The 24,633-nt window shown below is 40.4% G+C and overlaps 2 protein-coding genes across 3 annotated transcripts; one reads left to right on the plus strand and one right to left on the minus strand.

The window, feature by feature from the left end:
• The first annotated feature begins 863 nt into the window (after positions 1-863).
• Positions 864-14,342, plus strand: LOC117257141 (activin receptor type-1B-like). The gene is made up of 9 exons (XM_033627071.2): positions 864-1,030; positions 4,192-4,437; positions 6,517-6,783; positions 6,899-7,129; positions 7,275-7,442; positions 7,988-8,144; positions 8,288-8,412; positions 8,530-8,660; positions 10,057-14,342. The coding sequence occupies exons 1-9, from the start codon at positions 964-966 to the stop codon at positions 10,180-10,182; spliced, it is 1,518 nt and encodes a 505-aa protein (XP_033482962.1). The 5' UTR covers positions 864-963; the 3' UTR covers positions 10,183-14,342.
• A 1,905-nt stretch (positions 14,343-16,247) lies between these two features.
• On the minus strand, positions 16,248-23,880 carry prkag1 (protein kinase, AMP-activated, gamma 1 non-catalytic subunit). 2 transcript variants are annotated; one of them, XR_013491602.1, is made up of 14 exons: positions 23,766-23,880; positions 22,553-22,604; positions 22,360-22,460; positions 22,190-22,271; positions 22,040-22,098; positions 21,793-21,838; positions 21,650-21,704; positions 20,979-21,105; positions 20,600-20,765; positions 20,456-20,493; positions 19,608-19,754; positions 18,179-18,278; positions 17,912-17,974; positions 16,248-17,809 (listed from the first exon to the last, which is right to left on the minus strand). XR_013491602.1 is itself a non-coding variant. In XM_033627593.2 (13 exons), the coding sequence occupies exons 1-13, from the start codon at positions 23,772-23,774 to the stop codon at positions 17,964-17,966; spliced, it is 993 nt and encodes a 330-aa protein (XP_033483484.1). In that variant the 5' UTR covers positions 23,775-23,880; the 3' UTR covers positions 17,832-17,963. The 2 variants fall into 2 exon arrangements, 1 of the variants encoding a protein (XP_033483484.1); XM_033627593.2 differs by lacking the exon at positions 16,248-17,809 and having other exon boundaries at positions 17,832-17,974.
• Positions 23,881-24,633: the final 753 nt, after the last annotated feature.

The raw sequence follows: 24,633 nt of genomic DNA on the forward strand, positions 1-24,633 counted from the left end.
ACTGAAGTAGAAGCTATAGAAGAAGTAGGTGAAGTCATCCCCTGCCTTACAACCCATTTACAATCTGAAGTTTTGTCAGTGCCTTAGCAACAGGGTTCCTCTCATATTGTTTTAAGATAGAAGTCTGACACAGATTCTTTTGTACCGATGCTGCCGGTTAACAATATTTTGCACACTGTTCCATATCTTTAAATATGACCAAAGTATGTGTTAATTGTTATCTCAGAGAAATGTATTCTGGTCAGGGTGGAAAAGCCTCAGAAGCATTTAAACTCACTGTTTAAATAGCTGTTTAAATAGCTCCTGACACCTGGCACCTCTTAGCCTTCACAAGTGCGTCAATAGGTGTGCAAAGTCATCTAGTGGACTGGCTTGGACCCTTTGGTGGGCCAGTTCTGGGCCCCACGCTGTATATCTGACACCCCTGCTCTAGGCTTAAACTCAGTTACATGTGCATATGAAGGCTAAAGGTGAAAAGACAGATATGTTCTGTAAGAAAATACTGAAAAGGACATATTAGCCAAAGTAGCTTTTCCTCCAGAACTCTAATAAATTTGGGGATGATCTTACAGCAATGTGAGCCTAATGACAAGCACAGCCTGCTGCTGACAAAAGGCTGTTTGGGAGTGACCTTTGTGACCTGTTATATATGAATTAGTCTGTAATGTGCTGCATATCTATCTCTTATAGCACCCTGTCTGTAATATCAAGGATTACAGTACATCCTAATGGGGGTGACCTTTAACATAGATAGATAGATAGATAGATAGATAGATAGATACTTACTAACTCACCTCTGTAATAATCCCCAGTCTGTGTGTGTGCTGCAGCCTGCTGGTGGAACATGTTAGTCAACTGTTCACTGTGCACTGACAGCCTGGTTAGCTGTCATCATCACGCCTCGCCACATCTAACGTTAGCTAACTAAATGTCTTAATGCGATGAGCCGGGAATTCATTGATCATGGCTAACCTACAGATCTCGTTAGCCGTCGTGGTTGTTCAGGCGGTCCTGTACAGAACCTGCGAGGGTGAGTGACTTATAGTTTGTTTTGTTCACAAGCCGCTGCTGTGGTGCTGCTGCCATCATGAAGGCGAACGACTGTGGAGTTAGCTGCTAGCTAACGTTAGCTAGGTTAGCTAGCCTAGCCCCGGGACGACAAACTGAATTGACACATAGACTTGAAACCAGGTCAGCCTTAATTTGTACAAACCTGCGTGTTATTTAGATATCTTTCGTGTAAATGTGACAACACACGACATCTCACCGTGTTTCTGTCGTTGTCGAGCCAGTTAGGCTAGTCTGAAACAGCAGTTAGAAGGTGTGTGAGGTAGCATGGGCTGTCAGCTCAGTCAATTATTAGGCTGTAAACACACAGAGTGTTGCTTTGCTCTCAGCCTTATGCAGCAGTGGTTATTTAACTTGTACAGCTAAATATATGGTTGTTACCGCTGTGTGCGACCTTTCCCTTATGTCTTTGTCTGCTGTTTATCCTTTTGCATCACAGTAATGTTATCCAGAGACACTTGACATGTTAGATAATGATGCCATGAGGGTGTGTGTGTGTGTGTGTGAGGATTTCAGAGTGCTCACATGTTAATGTAATTATTATGGATGTGCTCATATTACAGGCATTAGTAATCTCATATCTGCAGCCCCAGGCACAGATGTGGGGATTAAACTTATGTTGCAGTGTTGCTGTAAACATATATAATACACAGATGTACAACATGGTGTATTAGAACAAATGCACCTGTGTGTGATAGTAGATTAGTACAAAGTTTATCATGATTTGGAGCCTGGTGAGTCTGGTGTGTTCACTCAGAGTCTTCTATAGTGTCATCTGTATTATTGTTTGTGTTAGCATGATCCACTTTACTTCTGTGTATGAGAGACTAGAAAGTATACATTAGCAGGTTAATAATATATGTAGCTTGTTATGTTATGGGGCAGAGTAGGAGTGGGTGATATGTATAATATTCTTATTTGTCATCCATGTTTCCTTCCTAAAAACAGTTTATTACATTGCCACAAAAAACTAGGGCTGCACCTAACAGTTAAGTTCATTGCCAGTTAAAGTGCTGATTGCCTTCTTAATCAATCTTAATTAATCACTTTAGTTCCATAAATTGTCAGAAATTAGTGAACATTGCCACTGAAATTGCTTTTTGTTTGGCCAAGAATTTAAAAATCCAAAGAAATTCAGTTTTCAATGAAGAGTTTGAGAAGGTGGCACCAGATAATCTTTAGTGTTTTTGCTTCAAGATTGATTTAAATGATTAGTTGATTATCAAAATACTTGCTGGTTAAATTTCTACCAGCTGACTAATTGATCAGATTAGATGATCAACAGAAACAGACCTTCTAGGACAGAGAAACAGACTATAAACTATTAACAAACAATACACAAGTTGCTGGTTTACAGGTCACCCTTTTTTCATATTTTCTTTCCCCCATCCAGCCCAACCTTTGCACAACAACAGCGCCACACATTACAGAAAAAAGGTTATAATAAAAATATATAAAAAGGACAATGATAACCAATGAAAACAAACACAGTAATGGGTAAGTAAGTAGATGGCCAGGGGGAATAAGTTGAAAAGGAAAAAGAGATGAAATAAAAAAAAAATCTGGTAAAATATAAACTGGAAAAGCCCCTTCCTGAGCTTGTTTATGTTTTGCCATGGTGTTAAGGAGTATAACTTTGCTTTGCATCCCCACACAGTGTAGATATGTATGTCAGTTCTGTTCCCTTTATTGTTCTTCAGAAGTACGGGACATTAAGTTGTTGCTCGGGATGTAAAATGTCATGAAATATGGCATCTCAAGCCTGTTGTGTTCTGGTCGAAAACAGAAAGATCACCCAGTGCTCAAGCATCTGATTCCAGTGGTGATATTAATGTAATCGTTGTGTAAACAGAGGTAAACACACAAATGAACTGCAGTGTCTTGCAGTATTTTGGCTATATTTAACTATACTTTAAGGATTTCTGTTCCTAATGCTGATTATTTTTTGTTCTCTGAGGACTCTTTTAAAACATCAGCCCGATGTTAATTATAGTTATGACAATAATAGCCATGGAAAATCTGAAACGTCAGTCTCATTTCATGTTTAGTCAGCATCTATCTTCCTTATTTTTTTGAAAGATAGGTTGTTTTGTTTCTTGTATGACCACCAGCATCTGCCAAGTAGGTGTTGGCATTGTATGAGTCAGCACCACAGAGATGTTGTAACATATTAACTCTACATTTCCCCCGTTTGACGTAATAACTCTGAAGTTCAGGTTCATATGTGTGTGTTTTCTAACCAGCACATCCAGCACAGACATGCTCTCTGGCGAGGTCATTTTCTGCTGAGAATCCACTGGGGGCTTTTTCAGAATGACTGGAATGTCCCATCATGTCTGTGTCTTAATATTATTACCGAGTTTCAAGAGGAAGTCTCAGTCTGTTGTTTGTCAAAGCCGGTCATTTAATCTCTACTCCTACATGCCCTCACATAAACTCTCCACCCATCCTCCCAAAGCCCCCGCCATCCTACACACACCACACCCTACCTCGAACACTTCTTCTACTTCCTGACCTCGCCAGTACCATCCTCCGTCTCTCTGTCCTTACCTCTCCAGTTCATCTTTGCAACACATCACTCATCTGAAAATGTTCCTTTAGTACTTGAAATATTTAGGCAGTGTCGCTGTGAAATATTACTCTACCCTTGCCAGGTGGCTTCCTCAGGTGGATCTTACACTCACCAAACTAACTTGAATCACCATTATCTAAAAGTGAGATGCCACTTGCTGCAGAAACCATAACAGAATGTCATCACAGTCAGAGTGGTACTAGGAAGTGTCCTTTCTGTTTTTGGGCTTCATCCACTGTTGCATATTGTTTGTAAGTGCAGAGCTTATAATGTAATGCATACTGTTACTTATGGCTGCTATTGCCCTCTACTGCGCATGATGTGTACTGTACGTTCCTGCACAGTTTAGAAGAAAATAAAGTACTTTGCTCCCACATTTGCCCGTTATGTAACAATAAATTCACAGCCTGTAGACACACACACACACACACACACACACACACACACAGTATTCATTAGCGGTGCTTGCAGACAAAGTCTAGTACTTTTAATCATGCAAACTGTTATGTCTCACGCTGTGTTCCTTCCTTCTGCCCCCTCTGTCCCTGCAGCTTTGCGGTGTAACTGCACCACTGTCCAGTGTGAGAAGACTGGCTTCCAGTGTGAGACGGATGGAGCGTGCATGGCCTCCACTTCCCTCATTGACGGCCAAGAGCAGCACGTCCGTAGATGCATCACACGAGACAATCTTGTGCCCCCCGGACAACCGTTCTTCTGCCTCGGTGCAGAGGGCTTGCTGAACATCCACTGCTGCTACACGGACTACTGCAACAGCATTGACCTCAAAGTACCTTCAGGTAAGAGCTCTGAAGTTGCACACGGCTTATACATCATGATCACCAATGCTCTGACCTTAAACCTGGGATATGCAGAAATTTGGAAAAGGCCAATAAACATAAGAATTTAAAAGTACAACCTCCTCCCACAGTTCTCCCCTCTCTGTCCTAAGCCCCTCCCACCAAACGACCCTGGGCATATGCACACGCTTCATACATTAACCAAGTGTTTGCCATACATTGATGCTTTTAATCTTTTTTCATTGTAGAGTTCCACACTTCATTTCCTCAGCCCCTCCTCACCCACAAATTAGACAAGGATTAGCTAGCCAGCCACTCCACGGTCCCTCCGCCTCACTCTCTGCCTCCATGCTTCACTGGAAGGAGAGTGGGCAGCATCTCAGGGAGCAGACCTTTGGTTGGTGGCTCTAGCAGCTCACATTTGGCCAGTGCATTGCAGCGTGCTGGTGGCCAACAGCAGTGCCAGGTCAAACCTTTGTAACAGCAGCAACAGAAAGTTTGCTAATCTGGCGTCTTGGAGTCTGGGCTGTCTGGTCTCCCAGAGCTGTGGTTTCCATTTGCTGGATTTGTGATGCTGCGGTCGCTGACTGTGGGTCATTCGGAGCTGGTGCTTGCTCTCCTCCCTGCAAAGTGATCTGTAGTGGAAGGGTTTGAGGCGGAGGACTCACTGTGATTCGAGGGTCTCACTAACATTAGCTACATAAACGTGAACATGAAGCCGCAGCTGTTAGCTTTTGGCTCTGGTTAGCAAAAGGCTAAACTCCTTGCAGCATTTTCTCTCCATCTCTGAAGTGCTTCACCAGCATTGACACGTCTTCTGTTTGTTTTTTGTCAGACTCTATTATCAGACTCTGTCTTCCTTTGTTAGTTACCTAGCAGTGCAGGCAGTTGTTGCTAATGCTGGAATAGCAACATTCTTTGTAGAATTCTCCACCATTGAATCAGGCTTTCACCGAAGAGACATGCACGTACATCTGCATTTATAGAACTGCCAATAGGAACACTCTCTCTCTCTGAAATAACCTGTGATTGTCCAAAGTCTCCCATCACAGGCTGGGTTTTCTAAAGCCTGAAAACAGAGCCAAGAGAAGTAGTCTAATTTTTTCTCTATCTTAGTCCACTTGAATTACATAATGCTCAAGTGAGATTTTTGCCTAGTGTGTCCAAAATAAAACTGTCTACCCATGCTTGAAATTTTTTAATTTTTGTGTGACAGATTAGAACACAAATGTCTATCTATCATGTGACTTGAAGCAAACACATATTACAAAAAAGTGTGTCTTTACCTGGAGTGCCATACATCTAATATTTGCTCCTAACATACAGTGAGTGAGCAAACTACAGGCAGGAACATGTTTCCTGTTTCCTACACTGTTTTATGACTCATGGTTCCTGAGAAGATACATGTTTCCTATGGAGTTCTGTACAGTGTCCAAAAATATTTTGCAGAGAGAAGAGTGTCAATGTAGAACAATTGTGACAGGAAATTGTGATCGGCATTCATTTCTAGCATGCACAAGAAACACAAGTTCATATGAAGCTTTTAACCGAGAAGCAGCACTTTAAAAGACTGGTATAAACTGATGATAATTTAACCCCAAGTTGCTCTGCTTGTTGTACTGACTCACATACTCTTTGAGTGTGGATATCCTTTTCAGATCTGTGCAACACAGTGTGAAAAGGAGCCAGAAAATCATTTATTTGTCTGAATCAACAATGGAGTTGAGAAACTCAACACGAGTGTCACAAAGACAAAGCACTACTGAAAAATATGAGAAAGGTCAAAGGAGAGAATTAGCAGACCTTTTACAGTGTATGTACGCTGTTAATGCAATTTCAGTACTTATTGTACTGTAAAAGCCTTTTAGTGTAGAGAACTAAGCATCTCGTACTTAAATAACTGGGAATAATCAATAGAAGTTAATGCAAGAGTCAAATGTGGACTCTGTGCATAACCAAAAGCTTTATACTGTCATTCCTCGTGGTCACGAAGCAGTTTATATCAGGGATTAAAGTCTGTCTTATGTGTGTACTGAGTGCCAGATGTTGCAGTTTAATTTTCCACTGGTCTCTCTTCAGTCACGACTCAGTCAGGACTCGGGGGTGGCTACGGCCCAGGTGGAACATGGGGGCTGGTGGAGCTGGTCGCTGTGATCGCAGGGCCGCTGTTCCTGCTGTGTCTGCTGCTGCTGATGGGTGTGTTCCTATATCAGTACCACCAGAGGGCCTACAGCCACAGGCAAAGGTTAGAGGTGGAGGACCCCTCCTGTGACCACCTCTACCTGGCTAAAGACAGGACCCTGCAGGACCTCATATACGATCTGTCCACGTCTGGTTCGGGCTCTGGTCAGTGGATAATGTAGCTGCAGCTCAGCGCCCATGTTAGAGCTTGAACTGGTTTGAGCTTAATCAAATTAGTAGCAGCAAACTGTTGATTGCTGTTCTCATCTCTTTTGAGCAGGTCTGCCTCTGTTCGTCCAGCGCACTGTGGCCAGAACAATCGTCCTCCAAGAGATCATTGGTAAAGGGCGTTTTGGGGAGGTGTGGCGAGGACGTTGGAGGGGCGGTGATGTGGCGGTGAAAATCTTCTCCTCCAGAGAAGAGCGCTCCTGGTTCCGTGAGGCTGAAATCTATCAGACCATCATGCTTCGCCATGAAAACATCCTGGGCTTCATAGCTGCTGATAACAAAGGTGCACACCTGTGACATCACAACATGTTGAAGAATGGATAAATAATTCACAGCTCAGGGTTAATGATGAGTTTTGTTTGTTGTGCAGTACTTCTCAGGTAAATTTCTAATCTCTTTGTATCTTTATGTTTGTGTCTCCTGCCCAGACAACGGCACATGGACCCAGCTGTGGTTGGTGTCGGACTACCACGAGCACGGCTCTCTGTTCGACTACCTGAACCGCTACTCTGTCACTACTGAAGGAATGATCAAACTAGCACTGTCCGCAGCCAGCGGCCTGGCACATCTGCACATGGAGATTCTGGGAACACAAGGTGACAGCACCACTTCATTACTGACAGGACTGGTTATATTAATTGCTCTTTATGTTCCCCTCCCACAGACTGGCACAAAGCCTCTCATGTTGACAGCTGATCTGTGCCATCTCTTGCAAGACTCTGAGGCAGCTGAACTGAGTCATAAAACAGAAACTGTCTAAGTTACAGTATGTAAATTTTGGTCGACAACATGTTACCCATGAAAAAGGTTAAAATAAGTTTGTAAAATTCTCCATAATTTGCTGTTAGTTTGTTAATAGAAAACCAAATAGAGACTGAAATGAATAGAGATAGATAAATAAAGTTAAGTTCTTGAAGTCAGTGTTTTCATACTGCTTAAAGCACCAAAAAATACATCTGAAAAACTCCAGAAATTATTACCTGGTTACTCAAGATAATCCACAGACCTTGTTGTGAGCAGTTTCATGTTGGAACTATTTTCTTTCTAGCAAACTACACCTGCCAATGGTATCTTTGCGCAACAGAAAAAAAAAGAACTCAGACTTTATGAGTAACTATAATTTACATTTATGTTTTGATAGGAAAGCCAGGCATCGCCCACAGAGACCTGAAGTCCAAGAACATCCTCGTGAAGAAGAACTGCACCTGTGCCATCGCTGACCTGGGCTTGGCTGTCCGTCATGACTCAGCCTCGGATACCATCGACATTGCACCCAATCAGAGGGTGGGCACCAAAAGGTCTGTGTCAACACACACACACACACACACACACACCTGCAGCTGCTGACCGTCCGTTCTCACAGATATCTCTGACGCCTTTCCTGGAACATCCTTTAACTCTGCACATAATTTTAAACTGGGATTGTTGTTACATCTCTCAGGTACATGGCTCCAGAGGTTCTGGATGAGACTATCAACATGAGACACTTTGACTCATTCAAGTGTGCTGATATCTATGCTCTGGGGCTGGTCTACTGGGAGATCGCACGCCGCTGTAATAGTGGAGGTTGTACTCTTTTGTTTTCACTCTGGATACTCAACCTGTGTTGTTTGATTTTTTTATGGATGTTAACAACTGAGATCACAGCACTGATCTGACCCCAACATTTTCCTGTGTTATCAGGTATCCATGAAGAATACCAGCTGCCCTACTATGACCTGGTACCTTCTGACCCATCCATAGAGGAGATGAGAAAGTTGGTGTGTGACCAAAAGCTACGACCCAACATTCCTAATTGGTGGCAGAGCTACGAGGTATGATGAGTTAAAGCAAAAATTTGTCACTGTTTAAGATCTGCACTCACACCAGAAGTTAATTGCAGGTTATTATGACATAGGTCTTATTTTTTTTAGGTTTTGCTCATCATTTAATAAACTATAATCAGAACAGCACAGTCATCAACATAATTACAGAGATCTAGGAACGTTGTGACATCACTAAAAAGAAAATGATTGTAATATGGTTAAAATTATTACTAACAAAATATTTGTCACACTGTCTACACTCTTCTGTTCACTGTTTTCCAGTGCCATGAGGGATGCATATTTCTATTGAGGATTAAAAATTACATAAATATCAATAAATAAATACAAAAAATAAACAAATGATATAATAAATAAATTCTGAAATAGATGCATAAATAAATACAGGTATAAATAAATAAATAAAATGATAAATGCTGAAATAAATACAGGGATAGATAAATAAAATAATAAATAAATGCTGAAATAAATACAGGGATACAGAAATCAATAAAAGAGTAAATGAATAAAAACCTGTTGAACTGTTAAATGTTGAGATAAATGTATACATTTTAAAAAAGACAGTTAAACAGGACATAAATAAAGATTTTTAATTAATTTCTATATTTGTAAAACTGCATTTATTTATTTATTTATTTATTTATTTGCCTGTATGTTAATGTGGTAGAAGGTCCTAACATCTGCATTTACTTCTTTGTGGATTTATTTATTCATTCATACATTGATTTATTTATTGATACGTGTGTATTGTTTGTCCTCCATATTTTGCGGTTACACTCGCTCGTGGTTTATTAGCCTAAACTGTTGACTTATTACAACTAGCAAGATAAATCCACCAGTAACTTGACTTATTGGTATTGGAGCAAATGTTGTCAGATAAGAAGCTGGTGCAAAGAAATGCCAAAAATACCGTATGTTTGTTGTAATGTAGAAACAGTGTCTTCTTTAAATATTTTATCAAAGAGCATTGACAGGTTTATTTGTCCAACTGTCCAGCACATGTTGGTAACAATTCTATAATATTTATTTCAGGAGTCTTTATTGCAAATCTGCTTACGTGTAGTTCATAACACTCACAAATATAGATTATCGGCTAGGCGTACAACTGTCAGATCATCATGTGGCTTGCCCAATTGGGTTTCCCAGATCTCAGCAATGGCGTAACTGAGTAATGCTGGAAATGACGGCCGAAGCTACTCACATGAGAGCAGTGATGCAATAAACTGAGTTATCCTTTACAACTCCCTTTTAAGAAAAGTGAATGACACAGGGAACACACAGGTCTTTCAAACAAGGTTTCTAACACAAAGCATAGTCATCCTCATAATGATTTATACTGTATTGTAAGTTCATATTCTTATTTGATTCTCCCTCCCTGCTGTTCCAGTCTCTGCGAGTTATGGGCAAAATCATGAGGGAGTGTTGGTATGCTAATGGAGCTGCCCGCTTGACTGCCCTGCGCATCAAGAAGACCCTCTCCCAGCTCAGCATTCAAGAGGACATTAAAGTCTGAGCTAAGTCAGCTGAGCGCTGAGAAAGAGCACTGAGCAACACCCGGCTCCAGACTGTCGGACACTGAGAGGAAGGGGCCGGGCCTTCGACAAAGAACGCACAAAGTAAGAGAAAACGATGGAGAGTCGCACTTTGTAAAATATTACTCCATAGACACTCCTGCCAGTTTTGAAGCCACTTGATTTCTGACAAACCCTACCTCGCTTACCCAGCCAAACTACCAAGAACACCTTTCCTGTCTTGTCCTCAGCTACTGCTGCCCTTTTTGTTCCTCTCTACACTCCGTACTAACAAGGATCCTTGGATTTCCTGTGTACTTGTATGCAATCGATAGCAGGATATGTAATTACCCATTTAACAGTTTGAAAATCAGTTAATGATATTTCCTTAAAGTCTCTATGATCACAGTCGCTTAATAGACACAGCATTTGCTCTTTTTGTCTTTGAAACTGGGGCCAGCTTTTGGGGGTTAGGAGTGTTTTTAACTTATTTTTTACTTATTCTGTTATTTAAATGACTAGATCTTGTTATTGAAATATGGGTGTTTGTGAGGCTATTGTGCAGGTTTCTCTGTGCCGCCTACAGCTTGAAGGCACATCACAAACTGCTTAGAAACTCTTCAGAGACAATAATCCATCTGGTTCTGCTGCAGCTGTGTTTAGTTGTCTCCTGATTATCATGTAAGCATGTACAAAGCAGTTGAGGCAGTTTGTGTAAATGCAGCCCGTTTACTTTCAACATGGTGTTGAAAGACTTCACAGTTACTGGAGCGTTTGGGCAACTTGCCAAACATGATTTAGCCTTTGGACCACTTGCCTGGAGCCCTTCCCATTAAGTATTGTAAACCTCAGGTTTTCCTTATGCTTACCAGTCAACATGTTTTTTTGTCTGCTTAGAGTCATCTTAAGCAAACTACGCATTTTGGAATTATTAAGCAAAATGCATTTTACTGAGGCTTCGTTCACATTGCAGGGCTTAACGCTCAATTCTAATCATCTAATAATGGGCTGTCAGATAAATGGGCTTTCAGTCCACTAGCTCTATTAGCGGCTGTTGTTGGTAGTTCTGTGAAGAGAGAGGTGAGGGTGTGGCCGGGAGAGGAGTCAGCAGTGGTGAAGCCGCAATGTGGAAGGTTTCACAGAGGAACAGTTCCTCCAAACTTCAGCATTTCCAGGGTTACATTCCAATATCTGTCGGCGTTACAACAGTGCTGTCACGTCGGCAAGCTGTCCCCATCAGAAAGAGTCTGGCAGTCGGGCTCTATTGGCTGATGACTGGGGCAGCCTACCGCAGCAGCGATATGGCTACAGCAACCTTCTGTAGTTTTGACAAACCACACAGACACTGTGTGGTGAGTTATCTGTATCTTGACCACCACCAAAAATCATGCCTGTGTGGAAAATCACGTGAATTCGCTATGACGTTTCTTACTGTAGTTGTGTGGCCAGTGATTGGATATGTATCGTGTTTAGGACCACATATGATAGTGGTCCAGATCTGACTGGAAAAAAATCTAATTTCTGTGTCCACATGACACCAAAACAATCAGAATTGGGCCACATTTGCTTGTAATGTGAACGTAGGCTAAGATGGAGGGTTAAATGTAGAGCCACAGCTGCCATGGACTTGAAACTGTATATTTTGTCCTTGATCTTAGCTGACACACTCGCGTGCTTTGGACTGGGACACTTCCTACAAATCCCATGTATATTTAAATCATAGTATTCCAGTCTGAAAGCAGCCGCTGTCTCTCAATCAACCCACAGACCATAACCTGCCACGAGAGTAAACGTTGCTCCGGCCTCTTGGATAAGCTGATAAACACGACATTCAGATAACCTTTGTCCTTTGCAGCAGTAATCCTGTATACACTGTACTTAAACTACAGGGCAAAAATGTTTCATTTTTAATCCCTTTTAAATACACTAACTCCAGGAATCTGAATAATAGTTTGTTTTTATGTTTTTATATCGTCAAAGCATGTTCAATGTTCTTTTCCCCTCAGGGCGTCTTTTCCCTGGCCAAGTATAACTACTGCACATAAACTAGCTTTTTAAGGTGAGACTTGTGTATATAGGACAGTTACACTAGATCTTATGTTGAGACTTAGCTCATGTTTTAGATGGTCGAATCTTTTATATCGACTTTTTGGTTGGTGGGAAGAAAATTACTTTTGTCTTGCTGTTTGTAAAAAGTTTTATGTACAAATCTACTTTTTGACCTCTGATGTGACATCACTGTATGTGTCAGACACACTGCTTATGTTGACTATAGACGATAGAGTGTTGCAGGGATGATGTTGTTTTGTAGGTTGACCTGGAAGGTAGCATCGTCCTGGTTCCCTCGTCAAAAAGCCAGTTGGGTTTTCCTATTGGATTTTGGATTATTACAGAAAATAAGCTACAAGTCAAACAAGTGTGATACCTACACGTTTTATTCGGCAAGATAATCCTCACAAATAAGCACCACTTTTATGATTTTTGAACCTAAATTAAATTGGCAGAAGTAATAAGCTAACATAAGGCTATAAACAAACAACATCATGGTCGGTAACTTCATCGTCACCACCACAACGAGGCTGTAAAGCCATGTTCAGAGCATGGACTGTATAAATAGATGGATGACACGTTTCCACTTCCTCCAGTTGTACAAAAATGAAGCCAAAATATCCTGGGTATGGCCACTGCCATCTTGCACTGGTGGTCAAATTGGTGGTCATTTGGAGCCAGAGTCTGCGCAGTAGCAATCTCTGCTGTGTCGAGTTCCTGCTGAAAGATCCGTCCAACTAATTACAAGCATCGCTATTGATCATGAGCACACTGATTGACACACACAGCTGTCAATCATGAAGTCAAACCCCATTTTTATAGTATCAAATAACTCATTAAAACCAGTCGTATCTTTGGGAAAAATGTATTTGACCTGTACTTTGATGTTTTAGTTTGGCCCGTGTTCGTCTGCTAACAAGAAGGTGCCAGCCTTTATGAACCTGTACTGCAGCCAGCCACCAGGGGGCAATGTACATGTTTTGGCTTCACTTCAGGGAGCTGTTATTGCGTCCATTGTCCATCCATTCCTCTGAAGCTTGTGTTAGCCACAAACTTTATTTCAGGCTTCTAACCAAAAACCTACTCAAAAAACCCACTGACTACAAGACGAGGGAACTGGCAGTGCTAACATGCTAACTCATTTCCAGGTTTTAGGACTCGTTCCTGCAGCACTCTGTTTGATTTTAAATCAATGTTCCCCCCCCCCACAGCTCCTCTTGTTCATCATACAATACCTCCTCAATGTGAACACTGTATGTGGATTGTTTCTGTCTAGCTAACACTGTCAGAGATCACTGTCTACGTTTTTTATGTTTTCAGGAAATAGGTGCACTTTTGTCTTTAGCTGTATGCAAATCCAACAGGTACTGTCTGCGTGTAGTCGTTCCCATGTTATTTATATATATGTATGCTGTGAGTCCCTATGAAAGCCTGAAAGGCCACATGTGCACTACTACTGACCTCACAGCATTAAAACCAAATTGTTCTCAGAATCATCTCTGGTCATGGCCTCTGGTGTTTATTTAGGATCACACCACTGAAAATGAGAATGTTGATACAAATCATGCCAACCAGTTGCAGTACACTCCGTCTGACTGGAAACTGTAAGGAGAATCTGACTTTTTCTTTGGGAGAAGAAACTAAATACTACTGAATTGTCTCAACGCTGTCTCACAAATGTGTTTGACCAATACTTTTTATGTTTAAATCGCTTGCCCTCTGCACTGTATTGTTAAAATCTTACAGGATGTTTGTAAGAACGAATAGACTGCACTCGATGCTGTTGTTTTTTGCGGGGAAGACTGGGGAGCTCTACTGTTTGATAGGTGGTTGAATGTCAACCGCATTTATACACTAAAGGGGTGTGTCTGTCAAATTGTTATCTGCCTTACAATGTATAAAATGCATAATGTATTTAAGGTTTTTAAACCTTTCTCCAAGTATCCCCATGGAAGAATAGGAGGGTGTGAATCAAAGTATATTTCTGCTGGTTGTGACAACTCCCAGGTCTCTGTCCAATCATGGCAAAGAGACAACTGCATCCATGTACAAACCCCTTCAGGACTTCAATCATGTACCTTCTAATAGAAAGTAATAAATGCATTTGTTTCTCTTTGTGGTGTCTGTTTATTGTATTTTCCTCTTGGCCAACCTTGTATTTAAAATCTATCTGTTTTGTGTTTAGAGATTGTTTCCACAGCCTCCAAGTGACCAACAGATAATACTGGCTTACTGAGCTCAAGTTAAAGGGAGAGTTCACCCCCAAATCAGCAATACATATTATTCCTCTTACCCGTAGTGCTGTTTATCAGTCTAGATTATTTTGGTGTGAATTGCTGAGTGTTGCAGATATCAGCCATAGAGACGTCTACCTTCTCTCCAATACAATGGAACTAGATGGCACTCTGCTTGTGGTGCTCAAAGTGCCAAAAAAATACATTTGAAAAGCTCAACAGCAATGTCTCTTTACAGAAATTATGGCTTACAGGTCTTTGTACTATGACGCCAGTTCAGCTTACCCAGGATATCTTATTGTTATCTGGTTTGACTAACCCTAACATTGGCCGTCTGGATAACCGGTGCTACAAAGCTGGTTATCAACTAGTTTAGTCAACTCTGGGTTTTCCTATCCAGCCACCAGCGTGTTCATGTTTTAGAAGCGGGGGTGTTTATTATGAGTGACATCATCAGAACCATGAATGATGTAGGCTACTTCATATCATATGAGATGAAACGGTACCAAAGGTGTCTGGGACTGGGAGACAGTAAAATGTCAGTGGCGTGGGGTGTAAACGAAACATGAAAAACACCATTCAAAAATTCACTGTTGCCCTAGACAAAAATTACGTGTAGGTATCACCAGGCTGCATGTGACAGTATAGAGTATTTTTTGCCCTTTAGTTGGATGATGTCACATAAAACATGTTAAAGTGACATCAGACTGTTTCTGCTACTGAGGTAAAGAGAAGAAAAGTAGTTACTAACTGATGAGATCTATCTGACTCAAATGTGGCATTTATAATAACAAGTGCCAATTAACAGTGTGTGGATTATTTTACTGATAAAATATTATCCATTTTATCCCAGTTCTCATCACGTAGGTGTCTCGTGTTATTCTGAGCTGCAGGGATGGAATCAGAGAAAAATTAGCAACACTGTCACAGTCACTGCAGACTAAAATAAACTTTGCACAAGTTAAAATCCTGTTAAAATCATGTGTTTAGTGTTGTAATCAATCTCTCTGTTAGAAGCTCTGTTTTAAAACCAGTGGAAAAAGACCCCTGGAACAATGAAATGATTCTACTGACCTATAACAATATATAGGCTCCTCTCTTTTTTTTACCTGTCACTTCAGACTTTTGTCCATTGACACTTCTTTCATTAGTGATCTGACTGGTCTGAGGTCGGGGTGTTGACAGGTTGTGATCCGTTACTCTGAGTTCAGTATAAGTTACCACAGTGATTTATCCTGTTTCAAAGAGAACCAGCTTCATGGTACTGAAAACCCAAAGTTAACCCTGAAGTTACCTTGCTAACTCCAGATCCTGCTTCGCAGTACAGGCCTTTGGTTACTCAAGATAATCCACAGACCTTGTTGTAAGCAGTTTCATGGAGGAAGTATTTTCTTTCTATCAAACTACACCAACCAACCAGATCACTGCTCAGAAGGAAGAGTGAATCTACACCTCAGCCGAGAAGGACACCATTAATGTTTACATCCCACATTGTCATGAGCACGTCCCTCTCGTCCATGAGTAGATGCACACCTCCTCCTCTAAGTGACATAGTTGGCGGGTATAGTTCGGTAGAAAGAAAATAGTTCCTACAAGAAACTGCTGTTGGAGATGATCGATATTTCCAACACTCGGCAACTCGCACCAAAACAATCTAAATTGATAGATAGCACTACAGGTAAGAGGAGAAACATGTATTTCTGATTGGTGGGTGAACTGTCCCTTTAAAGTTGTGACATATGTGACATATATGTATGCATTTAACAATAATACCATTTAAAACAAACTCTTAAAGAACCTTTATTGCTCATCTTTTCAATCAGTCTCAATGCAGATTACTACAAAAACTGTGCATTTACATACAGTTGTACATGAAATTTCATACAGAGCAAAACAGGAAGTGACATGTTCCTGGTCCATTATGGAAATGGAAGAGAAAAATGCTGGTATTGAGTGATTTTAATAAAGTCCCCGAAACACTATGAAGAGGTAACAGTTGAATTAACGTATTAGACTTGTTGTTCAGACGTCAGATGCCATCACTAACTGTAACTGACATCAACATAACACACCAGAAAGATCAGAAAAGAAAAAAAATACCACAAAAATCATTAACTTGAACATTAGTTTTTTTGGATGGACCACTTTTTCAAAAACTGATGAGATCTTGCAGCACTGGAGCAATAAGCAAATCCCTTTAACGCTGATAGTGCCAAAGCCAAGTGTGAGAGACAAAACAGGCAGAAAACGAGTCAGTAAAGTAAAATCCATTAAACATTTGGTTATACGTGACAACACAGACAATATGGCAAAACATAAAACCCATAAATATTCAGAGCAAACAGGACACAGCACAATTAATGGTCGTCTCTAACAGCAGATTCACCGATGCTGTTCTGGACTTCACCAATGAGGTCGTCTCGAGAGCCTGACGCGCTCTTTCAGGTTTCCTACATGGCAGATTAAAACTTGAGCCCTTGAATTCTTCACACACTGCTAACTGGGGTAACTTGATTTAACTGGTGACAAATTTACATAAATCTTTTATATTCGTTAAAATTTATTCAGAGCTTTTGTTTTGTTTTGGAGCAATACGTCCTGAAGCTGAAACCTGACTTGCTGAAAATGTTAGACCATGACCAAGCCTTTTTCAGTCACATCTGTGAAATCATTTTTAAATATGACTGTCCAGTGTGGACTACTTGCCAGCTCCGAGGTCTTTAAGGTCTAGTGTTTGAATGATAAATTATCCAAAATCATTTTAGCACTTTCACACCAAAGCAGCACAAAGCCAGTTGTTGTATGCATGTACTGTATGTACAGTATATGCCACACATACATACAGATAAATACCTCTGTAACATATAACCATCAGCATGGGCTCAAGGTAAAAATGATTCGCAAATCAGTCCTCTACCTGCATTTAAATTATCGAACTAGTTGTTTAACAAGATCATTTCAGCTGAATATCACCACACTACTTCCACGTACAAAGAAAAGTCAGAACGTGCCAGAACATCCTACACACCAGACGCTGATCTGACAAAGTTACACAGGGTTTAAAATTACCCTTTCATAGGCTTTGTGTGAAGCTACATTTCAGCCTTATTGTACAAATAAAATGTTGCCAACAAATGGCAATACAGGTAAATCAGTTTAACTTACAACTGATTATATCATTAATATTATCGGGAATACATTTATAATCAAAGCCACAATTAATGGTCCTCCTCTGCGTAGATCAGAAACAGCAGAGGTGGGAATGATGCCTGGTCAACAGCTCCTCTTCAGAGGTCTCTTGTGCGACTACAATGTGAAATTGCAGAATTGCTAGAGCTTCATGTTTCTGCAGAGAGGCAGACATATTCATGTGTGATTATAGGAAGCCCGGTTACAGGAGATGGGTGATGATACTTCAATACATTGTGGAAATTCCCCTCTCACATGCCTGATCTTTCTCCCTTTGCTCCGTGAAGTCTTTCCTTCTTTGAGTTACCTATTCAAGCTGTGCCTGTGGACAGAAAAATCAAATCATCACTTAATGATGATGAACAGTCCTACGACTGATGAGGTAAGGGAGATAATGGCTTTGCAGCGGCTGCTACAAAGCTTTGGAAAAGCCTTCCACTCTCAATCAAGGAACATATTTAGGAAGATGTTCTGCTCTGTTGTGTATGCTCTAAAAATCTTAAGAGAGCTGCATGACTGTACTCACCCTCATCTCCATCAGTCAGCACTAGTGCCTGGAGGATATCTGAAAGGGAGACTATTCCTTTCACCACTTCCTGCTCATCCACCACCACCAGCCTGTGCACCTGAAGGACACAAAAGAGGACCATTGTTACTTTTAATTGACGCATGACACTGGTACTATCTACACAAACAGTGACTTGGAGTGTTATTTCATTTCGTTGGCTGCAAGATCTTGTAGACTAAAGCCGGGCTCAGACTAATGGAGTTTTAAAATCCTAACAAATTTTGATAGAAGGTTGTGTCATGCACATAAGGACAAACTTCACATCTGTTCTTCTTCCTAATCTTAAAACATGCACACACTACAAAATTTGAAAATAATGGCACATAACACATTAAAGATATTAAGATTATCATGTCAGAGGGAGCATGAATGTACTACCTCATGTGATCTCATTTGGAGGGCTGACGTAAAGAAAATGGAAACTGGTGTGGTGCAACAATTTGTTGTAATGTTAACAATGCATTGCAGTTGGGGCGTCGGTGGCTTGGTCGATAGAGCAGGTGACCCATGTACAAGGCTGTTGCCGCAGCAGCCCAGGTTCCAAGTCCAGCCTGTGGCCCTTTGCTGCATGTCATTCCCCCCCCCCCCCCCCCAAAAATATATCTTTTAAAAAAACAAAAAAAAAACCAATGCATTGCAGTGAGAAAATCAAAAGCAGAAAGCAAAAACTTGTCTGGATGAGAAAATGGTTACAGAGACACGGTCAACACGGGTTGTCTATTCTTCATCTAGAACTGGAGGCGACATTCTAACTGTCAGTTTTATTATCTGTCAACAGTTGTGTGCTAGTTAACGTTAGCCTCAACACTTGTCAACACAGTCAGCTGCTCCGTACTGACATAATAACTGTAATCATCCACATTTTAAAATCTAAATATCAAATCTGTTTAAAATTATCGGTGCAGCCTCCAACAAGCCCATGAGCAGTTCAGGAGGTTTAAGACTGGATCTATGGCCTTTTTCATTACCAGATAAACCAGTATCGACAGACATCCCCCAACAGATTTCTCCTCCGATTGTCAGAAGGGGTGAATCAGGGATAAATCAGCCCTGAACTCCTGTATTGTGAGCCCGGTTTAAGCTGTTCAGTCTTTAGCAACAGTCATCCCGTGTAGTGATGACATACTGAGGGGTAGATGTGGGCAAAACATGTCAATCAGCTGTAAAACATGTTTTTGACTTGCCAAAGAGTTCCTATACCGTGCAAAGCTGGTTGCTACCTTAGCTCATTTTCAGGTAGTGTTTGATGTGTCCTTCTATTTAGGACTTCAGTTTAAAAAGAATAATTAAGTGTGGAGTAACATTATATATTAACCAAAAACAAGAGGGGTCAAACCAGCCGCAACAGACAACTACTGTGTGACACATGATGACATCCAACTCTCACCTCTGCCTCGACCAGTCTGTTGATGATGGCTTCCAGGGTCTCGTGCCTGTTGCAGGTCAGCACTCCTTCAAAGTACTGCGAGCGGTGCTGCAAGGCTTTGGTCACTGTCACATCCAAGTTGTTGTACGTCTTCTCTGCGGCCAGGTTCTGTATAAACACAGGTTAGCAATGTTTCTTCATCTTACATTGCACAATAAATAGTTTAAAAGAAATATAGTTAAAATTTTAGCCATGAGATTCATGTGCCAGAATCCCATTAATTTAATTTTACATGTAAGGTTGAGTGATACTGATAAATCACCCTATATGTCATTTATATTGAGAGTATCTGTTTGTGGCTCATCCAGTGAATTTAATACCTAATAAATGAAAATAATCTATCACATTTAAGCCAAAAACTGTAAATTAGAATTTGCCATTAAGAAGCCTTGCTCACTGATTTGCACATTGTCCACAGTAACATGGGAAAAATACCTAGCTGTGAACTGTTTTAGAACGAGAGAAAAAAAGGACAAATGTCTATTGCCAAACTGTACTTTAAATATTACAGCTACAATGATTACTCAATTAATGGATCAAAAGAGAATAGATTGTAAACTATTTTGCGCATAGATAGATAGATTATGAGATGCATAGATTATGCATTTTCAGCTGAAGTTTTGCTGGTTTAAGTTTCTCATCTGTGAGAATTTGATGTTTTTCTTTGACATATCTGGTTGTAAACTGAATGTTTTGGGGCTTTGGGCTTTGATAAAAAAAAAAAAAGCTAGCTATCTGAATGCATAATGTCTGGCTTTGGGGAATTCTAGCAGGCACCTTTCACTATTTAAAGATAAGATGAAACTTACTATAACATCAAATTTTGAGTATATATCCACGACTCGACCTGCAGGAGAGAGGCAGCGTATCAATAAACAAACAAACAAAATTAAAGTGGACTCCGGTCATTAATGCAAAATCAACAAGGATGTCATTTCAATCAGCCCACATACCTTTGTCATCCACAACGGGGAGCGCAGACACTCGCTGCTCTACAAAAATACCCAGCGCTGTGTACAGCGGTGTGTCTGCACGGACCACCGCTATGTTCCGGAATGTTCCGATGTTCAGGTCCTCTAAGGTTTGTCTCAAGAATGAGGGTTTTGGCATTTCTGCTATCTGAAACAATAACAAGAGAGTGTGTACACTTGATTAAAAGTGTAGGGGAATGGATGTCTTTGTAAAATAGTTTTTAATTAACTATTTTACTTAACTGTAGCTGATAGTTTTAACTCTGTACCAGCCATTTGCTGTGTTATAAGATTCAAACACTGAAAATAATTTAAAGTATTCAATGTAAAAGTAGTGAGGAGAGAAACCACAGAGACTTACAAAAAGCTTCAGGAACTTGAGAATCCTCTTGTGTGTGAGAATATAGAGCGTGTTTCCTGTCAGGGGGTCAATTACAGGCAGTCTGTGGATCTTATTCTTCAGCAGAGATGAGACTGCGTCATACAAACTGTGACACAGAGACATTAAGAGAGGACCAAGTTAATTAAGTTATATTGGACGCAACATGTAGTGAAATGAGATAGCTAAATAAAAGAAAGTGAAAGGGAAACCAGTGAAGGAATAGTTTCTAATGTTGGCTTGTCAGCTGTTGACAAGAAATAACTTCCAAGTGTAAGTTAGGTGAAGCATTTGTACAATAAATATTATGGGTACAAACACACGTTAAAACTAAAATACTGATAACTTCATGCAGTAATTAATAAGTTTCTATCAAACACAAAAATATGGAAAAGCTGCATGCAGCCACAGCGAATTTCCAGGCAGTGTTTGATGTCTGCCTCTATCAACAGAGACTCTGGTCAAAACAATAAGATGTGGAGAAACATTTCTGGCGCCTATTTGTACTTCCCTGCTGAGCACAGGCCAGGTTTAATGAGTTACTGCCACAGACTAAACCATCAGAAGTTTAAGTGAAGTTTGACACCAACAACAAAATATAGATGCTTTAAAATGTACTGTCAGACCGAGCGTTAACTAAAAAAAAAACTCACCTTGCGTTGGGAGATATGCTAACCAAGGGCTTAAAAGAGTCTTGAAGGTACAGCTCTATTACAAATGAGAACAGACAGCATTGTCAAGACCTTTACACAAGTCAATTAAAAGAATGCATAACATATTTATTAAACTTTCTCACCTCTCCATGTTTCAATTTTGTGTTCTTCCAACTCATATATCTGAACCTGAGAGATTAGAAAGAGCCTGTTAACATATTTATGAGGGATTAAGAAAGAAATCAAGACAAGACCACATTCTGCATCGTCTTAGTTTAAACCCTACCCATAGCAACATAAGCCTGTAGTTCAACGCAGACATGTAATATGTTACACCTACGGTAATCTTACAGTTTAAGGTCTATATCCATTTGCTGTCCACTGTCTTACCAGTGGAGATTTGTAGTAGCGATGTAGGATGTTAATGAAGTCTGTGATGGTCAGCATACCTGCAGAGACACATGAGGAGAATCAGGTCAGTCCTTTCTTTAATTTCGTCTTACCAAGAGTGAAAGTGTGCCAAATGAAATTTGAACTCACCAACGAAGCACTGCTTCTTGCTGTCCCACAGAGGTGCTGCTCTTACCCCATTGGAAACAAGAGCAAAAAATGCCTTCTTGACCTGTAAGATTAATTATACCACATGTTTCAGTGTAAATTAGCAGGTGAGAGATAGAGTCAGTTATTCAAGTCTTGAGCTTTTGTTTTACCTGAAGCGATGTATCAAACACAACCAGTTTGGAGCTGGTAGGTACGAGGTCATAACACCGGTGGGACTTCATAAACCGGGTGTACACATTGTGCTCTGGGTCTGAAGGAATGTGAGAAACTATTAGAGACACACTGTTTTTCTATGTCTGTGTTGCTCATTTTGGTCTCATTAGATTTGTATGAGTCCTTTACCCTCTATGACTGGGTCCTTTTTGCCCTCAAGATCATCAATGGTCACTGGAATCTGAAATTAAAAGATAAAGGTCATTATATGTCTGTTTGACCTCTAAAATAAAAAGTGAATGTGAATATGAAGGCTCTGCTGTATACAAAACCCTGCATGACAGATAAAATAAAAATAAGCCCCAGCTTAGTTAAATGTAAATAAGCCCATCAGTGTGACATGCTAACAAACAGACCTTTGTCAAAGCAGACATTTTGGCCTGATATATCAGGAAACACACAGGTGTTACTAATGACACTAACATGGCTCTGTTCCATTCAGAAGTCGCAGTGAGTGTAACAGTGACCACTCATGCAAAATACTAGGAGCCTGAAATCAGAGCAGCTAACTGGAACCCAGCCATCGCTAATGTCTTTATTTACGCTTGTGCTTTCCCTACTGTGACATGTAAAAATGTCCTCCGTGAGGCGGTTAGGTTCAACCACTTACCAAGGTTAAGTTAATGTATATTGTTAGGTTAAGATAAGAATGATTTGGTTCAGATAAAGTCAAAGGGTTACTGTATGGATGTGTAACTTAGTGTAGATATGCTAAACTCTTACACTGTGGATACGTAAGTCAGCTGATTAGTTGAACATCCAAAAGCCTCAGCTCAGCATAACTGTTTACTTGAGTACATGTTGTTTCTTATTCTGCCATTATAAAAGGTTATTTTGACACTACTGCTGTAATTTAACGGTGTCTGGTTGTCAACCCGACAGACAGTGTAACGTTACTCGCTTTTGAAGTTATGTGCAACATGAATAACGTTATCCTAACGCGAGCTAAGCATTAGCATCGAGCTAGCTACCGTCACAGTCTGTTGACATTAAGGAGCCATTCGAGGTGACTTCTTATTTTGGCTCTGTTTTTTTCTTACATCGGCTACCCTTATAAGGCAATATGTGGTACACTGTTTTGTTTAACGTGAAGTAACTAATGTTAGTCAACCGACACCAAGACTGAAACCATAGTTACATTCTTCACGGGCACAAATATGTGCTGACCACCGTTATTGACAAAAGAGCTAGCCTGAGAACTAACGTTACTCTGTCAAGAATTAGCTAACGTTGGTTAGCTGTTACCGTTAGCATGCTTCGGGAAAGTCACGTTAGCTAACTTAGGTGGAGGTTATTAGAAAGCTAATGGTCTATACAAGGTTAAGTTAGCTGGATAACTTACACACTCCATATTCCATTCGCCGTGTCGCCTTCCTGTTGCCGGGTTGGTTCACACAACCACACAGATCTTCCGCTACAACTTCAGACGAGCAATGTGAATGGCTGTCGAGTCTTTACCGTAGTACCTGTAGTATTACCGCACCACAACTTCATGTCTGAAGCGCACTATAAATTAAACTCCATGCTGTGTCTCTGTGTATGGCTCAAGGTAGATGGGGCTATATATTGTTAAAAATATATATATTATAATATAAATAAATATAAATTGAAAAGACTATTCCGTGACAGGCAACAATGCACTGCTAATAATCATGTAATCCTGATTATAAATAAACTTCACAAATTGTCATTAACATTACAGCAGGTGGCACAGTGCACTGCAGTCCTGTGTGTGGTTTGTCCAAGTAACATTGCTGTACCCCAGTAGAACACAGCTCATGAGTATTGGTAATGTCTTAAATATGTTTGTCAGATAGCCCATGTATAGTCTGATTAAAGTGTGAATCATTTATGTCGCGCTGCATGTGTACTTTATATAGACAGCAGTTGTAGTAGGCAGATCCCGCAGTGTTGACTCCATGGCTATGGCCTTGGTATGGCCACATACAGTAAAACTTAAATTAATAGCCCAGGCTATTACTTGCTTAAATCACTTAAGTTAACAGGCTTATATTTGGGACAGGCGTCTATATGGGACAGGCCTTTAATTCCTTTCATACAAAACTGTCGCTCAGCAAAGATGGGAAATATGATCAAATTGTTTATTTCAGCTTTTATGAATATTACTTGTACAAAAACTAGGCTTTGAATAACAACAGTTATAACACTTGTTTCACGGCACCCAGCATGCTGACACACTTTATCCTGCC

Source organism: Epinephelus lanceolatus, chromosome 1, assembly GCF_041903045.1.
Source record: "Epinephelus lanceolatus isolate andai-2023 chromosome 1, ASM4190304v1, whole genome shotgun sequence".
NCBI classification, from domain to species: Eukaryota; Metazoa; Chordata; class Actinopteri; order Perciformes; family Serranidae; genus Epinephelus; species Epinephelus lanceolatus.

What these genes read in the sequence shown, in the direction of transcription:
- LOC117257141 (XM_033627071.2), top strand. Translation starts at nt 964, where the DNA reads ATGGCTAACCTACAGATCTCGTTAGCCGTCGTGGTTGTTCAGGCGGTC. An exon ending in CCTGTACAGAACCTGCGAGG is followed by an intron (nt 1,031 to 4,191) that starts GTGAGTGACTTA and finishes CTGTCCCTGCAG; the next exon opens with CTTTGCGGTGTAACTGCACC. An exon ending in CACGTCTGGTTCGGGCTCTG is followed by an intron (nt 6,784 to 6,898) that starts GTCAGTGGATAA and finishes TCTTTTGAGCAG; the next exon opens with GTCTGCCTCTGTTCGTCCAG.
- prkag1 (XM_033627593.2), bottom strand. An exon ending in AGCATATCTCCCAACGCAAG is followed by an intron (nt 21,106 to 21,649) that starts GTGAGTTTTTTT and finishes TCTGTGTCACAG; the next exon opens with TTTGTATGACGCAGTCTCAT. An exon ending in TCAAGTTCCTGAAGCTTTTT is followed by an intron (nt 20,766 to 20,978) that starts GTAAGTCTCTGT and finishes TTATTGTTTCAG; the next exon opens with ATAGCAGAAATGCCAAAACC.